At 29.4% G+C, this 7,698-nt stretch overlaps 2 protein-coding genes and 1 long non-coding RNA gene across 3 annotated transcripts in view; 1 reads left to right on the top strand and 2 right to left on the bottom strand.

Moving 5' to 3' along the window:
- LOC108689871 (estradiol 17-beta-dehydrogenase 11-like) overlaps window positions 1-2,200 on the top strand; it is a 28,121-nt gene extending 25,921 nt beyond the window's left edge. Inside the window, exon 8 of the mRNA XM_018196824.1 lies at window positions 2,053-2,200. Coding sequence (XP_018052313.1) covers window positions 2,053-2,200 — 148 coding nt within the window. The remainder of the gene's footprint in view (window positions 1-2,052) is intronic.
- LOC108689884 lies at window positions 266-1,426 on the bottom strand. Its single transcript, XR_001931855.1, has 3 exons — window positions 1,287-1,426; window positions 542-981; window positions 266-427 (listed from the first exon to the last, which is right to left on the bottom strand). It is a non-coding gene; the product is annotated as an uncharacterized LOC108689884 (long non-coding RNA).
- Window positions 2,201-2,325: 125 nt separating the features above from the next.
- The window catches only part of LOC108689883 (chitinase domain-containing protein 1), a 12,638-nt gene continuing 7,265 nt past the window's right edge, over window positions 2,326-7,698 (bottom strand). Inside the window, exons 5-7 of the mRNA XM_018196839.1 lie at window positions 3,309-3,463; window positions 2,892-3,224; window positions 2,326-2,494 (exon numbers count right to left, since the gene is read on the bottom strand). Coding sequence (XP_018052328.1) covers window positions 2,353-2,494; window positions 2,892-3,224; window positions 3,309-3,463 — 630 coding nt within the window. The 3' untranslated portion in view covers window positions 2,326-2,352. The remainder of the gene's footprint in view (window positions 2,495-2,891; window positions 3,225-3,308; window positions 3,464-7,698) is intronic.

The following is a 7,698-nucleotide window of genomic DNA, read 5'->3' on the forward strand; positions in this document are numbered from 1 at the left end:
TGTATACAGGATGAGGAAAAAGTATGGAAACCCTGAAAAATCTCAAAAAAATAAGTTTTATAGAAAAATGTTTTAAATAAAAATTGTAGGATTTAAAAAGGTCTATTCAATAGTCTCATCAGTTTAACGCTGGCTGACGTTGTTGAGATCAAGTCAAAGTCAGCTTGAATTTTTTAATTGGAACACCTTATTTTTTATTGCATATTCTTATAATCCTTCTCAATATCTTTTCAAAGCACAATTTTATTCATTTTGTGTCAGCCATTTCAAAGTTATTGAATATTTTACAGTAAGAAGTAATAGACACCCAAAGACAAGGTCGGAATATGATCCAGCCAATTAAGGCAAGATCGAAGGCTGATCCGTTCAACTAAGGCAAAATCGGAGGACGATCCAGCCAACTAAGGTCGGAGAATGAGCCAATCAACTAAGGCAAGGTCGGAAAATGATCCAGCCAATTAAGGCAAGGTCGGAGAATGATCTATTTAAATTCTCTTTAAATTGATAATAAAAATTTATAATAAATTTTCAAAATATTTACCATTCACAGTTTGACAGTGTGCTATCCGATTGTAAAATCCTGAAACAGCGTTCCTGATGTAATTCCTGGGAATGAACGCAACTTCATCAAGGATTCGACATAAATCATGTACATTTTGTGGTTTTGTCGTATAAACTTTACTTTCGTCATATAAATTTTACTTTACTTTTCAGCCCCATAGAAAATAATCGAGAGGTGAGAGGTCTGGCAATTGAACTGGCCTCAACTCAATTGAACCTCTCCTCCCTAATCATCGTTCAACGAAGACTTCGTTTAAATAGTAATGGACATTTCTTCCATAATGTGGCGCAGCAACATTGAAACCAAGTGTTCTCAATATTTTCATCAACTATGACCCTTATCGCAGGAACTATTTGATTTCTCAACATATATTGCATTTCTCCTCGTATATTGCATTTAAATTCCCTTCAACAAAGGACCTATCAAAGTATTATTATATTTAAGATGCTGCTTAAACATTTACTTTCTGCTGATATTGAATATGAAATTCCAGTGCCCAATGAGGATTTATATCCGAAATAACCAAAATCTACAATTATGTCGATTGACATTACCGTAAAACGTTACTTCGTCTGAAAAACAATGTTGTAAACAAAATCAGGTTCTGCATCTATTTTTCCATCATTAATTCACAAAACTCTAGACGTCGATCAAAATCTTCATTTAGCTCTTGCACTAGAATTTTATATAGATGGAACTTATTCTGTTTTAATATTTTACACACCGACTTCTGATCTATTTGATGTTTTTGAGCTGTTCTGCGAGTGGAAATATGTAGATTCTCCACAAAAGATTTGTAACACCACCAATTTCTTCGAAACATCTGATAGTTTTGTGAATAGATTTCGAGATACTTGTATCTTCATTCTGAAATGTTGCATTGAAAAGCTGCTTAGTATCATTGTATATACCTTAGTCTATCTTCCCTGTCATCAGCAAAAGAAATATTCGTTTAGTAAGATGCAGCATTTTAAAAGCAACTACTAATGAGCAGCCGTGAAAACAACTGAGAGTGAAAACAACTGAGAATTAATATTATATAATTCAGCTAAAGAAAGATCGAAGGATGATCTAAGAGCTTAGTTGGCTGCGCCAACTAAATCATCTTGCCTTAGTTGGCTGGATCATTCCGACCTTGTCTTCGGGTGTCTATTACTTCTTGCTGTAAAATGCTCAATAACTTTGAACGGCTGACCTAAAATGAATAAAATTATAGTACTTTGAAAAGGTACGAGAAGAATATGCAATAAAAAAATAGGGTATTCCATTTAAAAAATTCAAGATGATTTTGACTTGACCTCAACGACATCAGGATCAAATTAATGAGACTTGAATAGATCTTTTTAAATCCTACAACTTTTATTTGAAACACTTTTCTGTAAAACTTATATTTTTTGAGATTTTTCAGAGTTTCCATATTTTTTCTTCACCTTGCATAAGATGTATATACATATATATGTGAAAGTTATTTATATTATTATTTATTATAGCTTATTACCAATGAAGATAAGCTGGGCATTAATGTATCACATTTTGAAAGGACCACAGATCATGATGACATTCAAAGGTCGTAAATCAAATAATACATATAATGATAATAATAGTACAATGAATTATGAAGATATACATGTACATTAAAATTGTAGACAGGATAAATATATTATAATTTTTTACTACATAAATTTTATATATGCTTGTGAAATATATTTTTTTGTTATCTCTTATACATGCATCTTATATGTAAGTATTACAAAATTTTTATTACATAAAATAGAAAATTATGTAACAATTTATAGTAAGTCATAAAAATAATTCAATCCCTGGCCTAATTCCCAAATCGAAATTCCTGTACCCAATTCATTAGCAAGTTCTAATCGAACCTTAATTGAATATAACGTAGGGTAGAAAACATAACCATTACCTGTAGCTAATCTAAAATAAATGCATCAATTTGTAAACATAATATTAAAAAAAAAACAATTTTTTAAATATTTTTCATATCAATTACAAATAAGATAAGAAAGAAAAAGAGAAAAAAAGGATAAGAAAGTGAAAGAGAAAAAAAGGAAGAGAAAAATAAGATGAAAAGAGATTTAAAAAAAAAGAGTAAAAAAAGTAGAAAAGATGTGAAAGCAATAGATAAGAAAAGAAAAAGAAAAGTAAGTAGGAAAGGGATTGAGAGAATCAAGACAAAGAAACTTAAAATAAGAACAGATAGAAAGAAGAAAAAAAAAGCACAGGTATAAATAAAGGAAAGGAATTGAGAGACAGAAAGAATGGAAAAAAGAAATAGAAAGAACAGATAGGTTACAATAATAAAATATATTACTTCGGTTCAAAGAAATGCTCTTTGCTGCTGTTATCCCATTGAATTTTTCCTTTAAATGACTTTAATATATTCAAATATTCAGAGGCGAGAATTGCCCTGCCACCCTCAGGTGTATAATTGTAACCATAGAAATTAATACCTAATAAAATTTGAGATCGTCTATGATTATTTTTCTCTGGAGCTAAAAGTTCAACACATTGTCTGGTCCAATCGAAAGGACTATTTGGACCTGGTCTTTGAATATTCGAATAATCATAGGTCATAAGCGAAAAGGCGTTTACATATGACGCTAATTCATCAAACTCTTGCTTTGAAAATAATTTAACTTGTGCACTAAAAGAAAATACGAATAAGAATAAAAAAGATTAAATTTATGTAATATATAATATTATATGCATTTCGAAAAGTATCACGTACCCTCTGGATGGTGGTACTGCTAAAATAATATCTAAATTATGTTTCTTTAATTTTTGTGCAATGAATTTGACTATAGATGTAACAATTGATAGATTTGCACCTGCAAATATAAACTGATTCCATATTTCTAAGACATATCCATCGAAGTGAAAAGTCTGTAAACAAAATGTTTATGTACATATCCTAATAGATAGAGAATGTATAACAATATATATGAATGTGAGCTAAAAAGTTTTGTCCCCTATGTTATTTTAGAATAAAAGTTAGAATATTATCTCCGTTTACTATCGGCAGATTGTAATTTAAAATAATCTTTTAATTTCAATTTGGAATCATTTTTATTTTATTTACATCTTCAACTCAATGAGTTAAAATCACATCTGTGTATAAAAAAATAGTTGTGTCGTTGCAAAGATAAAAGTGATATATTAAATTTTATGATTTTGACAATTTTTTTGTATTGTACTTGTTACGAATAAATTGATCGATCGATTGAATCGATTTTTACATTACAAATTGTTGTTTTACGAATCTATATCATTTATATATTGTATAGATATACGATTTTGCTTCATATTTAATAATATATTTATTTAATATCTATAATTATAGTTTTTATATGATTATGTGATTAAAAATAAAAAGTGATGTGATGACCTAAAAATATACATTTGAAAAGTTGATCCAGCCCGTGAAAAATAGATGCTATATAATGATGATACAGCTTACATATTTTGTAATAGATTTTATAGATTTTAAATCTTAATGAAAGTCAGATCTAGTGCCAAAACTACTGATTCTAAGACTATATCGATTGCACTAAAATCAATTGTCGGTTAGAAACTTATTTACATGAATTGCACGTAAAAAATATTTCAGGTATTTATGAAGATTCATATTCAATCAAAAATATTAAATAAATATTTTATCTTAATCAATTAGAAAATAGGAATTAAAGCTCATAACGGTCGAAGTTGGACCTTTAATGCTTAAATAATTCAATGTGAATTTGTACATCCCATTATTTGACTCCCAGATAGACAAATCTGAATTTAAGAGACAGATTTTGAGCAGAGTCTGATTGCAGAAAAGCAACAAATTGAAAAGCAACAAAAACACAGAATTTGTAATTATCAGACAATGTCAGCAAAGGGCTGTCAAAAATATTTATTACAAAGCCTGATAACATGCTATGTCAGCAAATTGGTGACAGAGTGAACAGAGTCTACTACATAACCTGATAACAGATTGCAGAAATTGAACAAGATCTACATTTTCATATATGGTTCGCCATGAGATGGACTTGCTTCTCGTAAGAAGAAAACGTCCAGGAAGTCTATTCTTGAACTCATTCGCAATATTATGAGTGCACACAGTTCGAATGATAAAAATCTATATACGTTTCTAATATGTATTCTTGAACATTAATAAATAGTAATTGAAACGTATACGTTTTCGGTTGCGCTGATTTACGTTTGGCAACGTCGAAAAATATACTTTCTATAAATATCATTCAAAAATACGACATATGTGTACAAAAAGATAGTACTTCATATTTTTTTATATTAAAATAGAACTTAAAGAAAAAAATGTATGTATACACAAAAATGTTTTATTAATTAAAATTTTTTAATAATTTTTTGTTAGCACATATATATGAGACCATTTTTATGCCAACAAAAAATTTATTATTGTGTTTAATGTGTAGGTTAAAATTAGCAGGAAAATATTACTTGTTATTTTTAATATATTTTTCTCATTCTTAGAAATAAATATTTTCTAAAATTGGAAATGCAATATATTATATAATTTCTGAAAATCCAAATGTAACAAAAATGTTTCAAATTTTTTGTCAAATTTTTTGACAAATAGTTGTCATAAAATTTTATTATTAATGAGACAAGTATAATATTTATTGTCTTCTTCTTTCTGGGATTTCCACATTTTCTACAGCATAATCCATAATCGGCGCATTTATTATAATATCGTTTAAATCCATCTATTTTTACCTTTGTCTCAAATTCGTTTTTGATTTTCATCAAAATGTGAAACGTATACATTTCCCTTAAAACGATACGATCCATTCATTGCATCGTACACACAAATATTGCACGATTGTCAAGAATACTGTTCTAGGAGTTTTTCATTGCGAGTATTCATAACTTGCCATTTATATGCGCAACTATTTCAAGAATAGCCTAAAATCCTATAAGAATTGGTGTATGTATAAAATTTACATATGCCTATTGAGAAAAAGAAAGCGGAGCAATTACCGATAATCGGAAGAATTGAGGAGTATCTGACGGTGAGACAAGCATTAAAATATTGGAAGACTGCCGATCCCCAAATCGGGGCGTGAATCGCACGTGTTAAATTCGAGCCGAAAGGCTGATCCGTATAAAAATCTATTGTTTATAACGAATAATCTTATTGCTGCATGCCGATCGCCACGTTTAGTGTATCGCATTTTCGCGTAATACTCGCCGATGTCTTACCACGACTTTATTGTCGTGTAATTCGTTTTTTGTATAATTATACATTAGACCGCCATTTTATTTCGCCGCAGTTTCGAATCGTGATTTTCTTCCTTCTAAGTCGACGGGACCACTTGGGTCGTCAGATAATTCTGTATAAAATCTTGAAAATCATTTATACGAGGTTCCATAGAAAGGTCGATGTATTGTAGTATTATGGTGAATTCGATCACTCACACTGGATCAATGCATATTAAAAGCTGTTTTATATAAACTATCTCAAGTTTTATATAAACTATCTGCAGTGATACAATATAATCAACTTTTACGATGAAATGATACACATATATTTTGTTAAATAACAATATATCATTAGTAGATAGTTAATCGTTAAAAATATTTATATACTTTTACATTTAACTTTACTAATTTCAAAGCATACTTTTAGTATGCAGTGTATACACTGATCTAGTGTAATGCAAGTGACCGAATTCGCTATTAGTATGATTGATGAATGATTTGTAACGATTCTCGTAATAATAGTATGTCCGTGTCATTAGTATTATTTTGTCATGCAATAGTTTTCGATTTTAGTGAGCTCATACTACATCAGAAATACGAATAACCATTTTATTATCGCGTATAGAGTATCCCATGTGATCATTCGTTTACTGTAGAGCTGCGATGTCAAATATACGATTGTTATTCTCTTATTATTAATTAATATGTAATTCTTATATTTTCTCTCTTTCACCTTCCGATTTATTCCCGTTTCGAAACCCATCATCTCTGCCCATTTCGGGACTGAGCAATCGTCCGTCGCAATTGAGAGATGTTAAGAATAATTACCGAAATAAGTATAGAAAAGTGGCACACTCGTGCCTGGCGCCCAACTTGAGTTAAAGAAATTCCGTGACGATGCATACGTTCCGATTTTCAGAGTATCGAAATAAGATAGTCGTCATCTAAAGAGCATTCTATGCATTGCAAACAACCGTTGCCAGTTGAAATGTTCATCGCGACAACCAATCAGAAGCATAAATAATACCATTAACGCTTCTAATTGATTGTCACGACCAACGTTTCAACTGGCAACGAGTGTTTGCAACGCATTGTAGAATGCTGTTAAGAGATTATTAAGTAACGCTTGTAATAAAACGCGACGAAGTTGTGTCATCAGTCAAGATTATAGTATACACAATATATACGAATACATAGTATATATTATATATACATATATAATTCACATGGAATTATTTAAAAATCTAGCTTCGATCAGTATAGACTTCTTTTATCGATTTTATCGATTAAATTATATATATATTTAAGCCAAAAATGACACTGTTCTTATAATTATTGCGCAATGGTTACAAAAAAATGTCATATTTTTAGTTCAAATTTATATATATTCTATTTTTTAAATTGATAATTATATTATTCGATAGAGTAATATAAGAACAATGTTTCAGCTTTAATACTTAATTCGAGTAACTCAGGAACAAAAAATCATAGGAATTTTTAAAAAATAATTTTATAGGCTTTCACGGTAAATAGTTGAAAATTTACTCAAATTTTTTTTGGATAAGCTACAGACTTACAAAGTGCAAAGAAAATTTTTCATTTTTTTCAGCGTAGTTTTCTATATGTAAAAATTACAAACACATATAAATTCAAAAAATATAAAATATATAGTAATCATTCGAAAGGAGAGATTTCAAGCTTTAAAACCTTTTTTTTTAAATTCTGATCATTTTTAACGAAGATATTGTATATAAAATTTTGAGCTAAAAATACCGCAGAACTTTTCCTCCGACCCTTTTTTCTTAAATGATTCTTGTTTACAAGAAAATGCTCTCCGTTGCGACCCTTTGTCAGCGGAGATATGTACTGCTTACTCTTTCGCAATTTTCATTATA

This window comes from Atta colombica, unplaced genomic scaffold, assembly GCF_001594045.1.
Source record: "Atta colombica isolate Treedump-2 unplaced genomic scaffold, Acol1.0 scaffold28, whole genome shotgun sequence".
Lineage (NCBI taxonomy): Eukaryota > Metazoa > Arthropoda > Insecta > Hymenoptera > Formicidae > Atta > Atta colombica.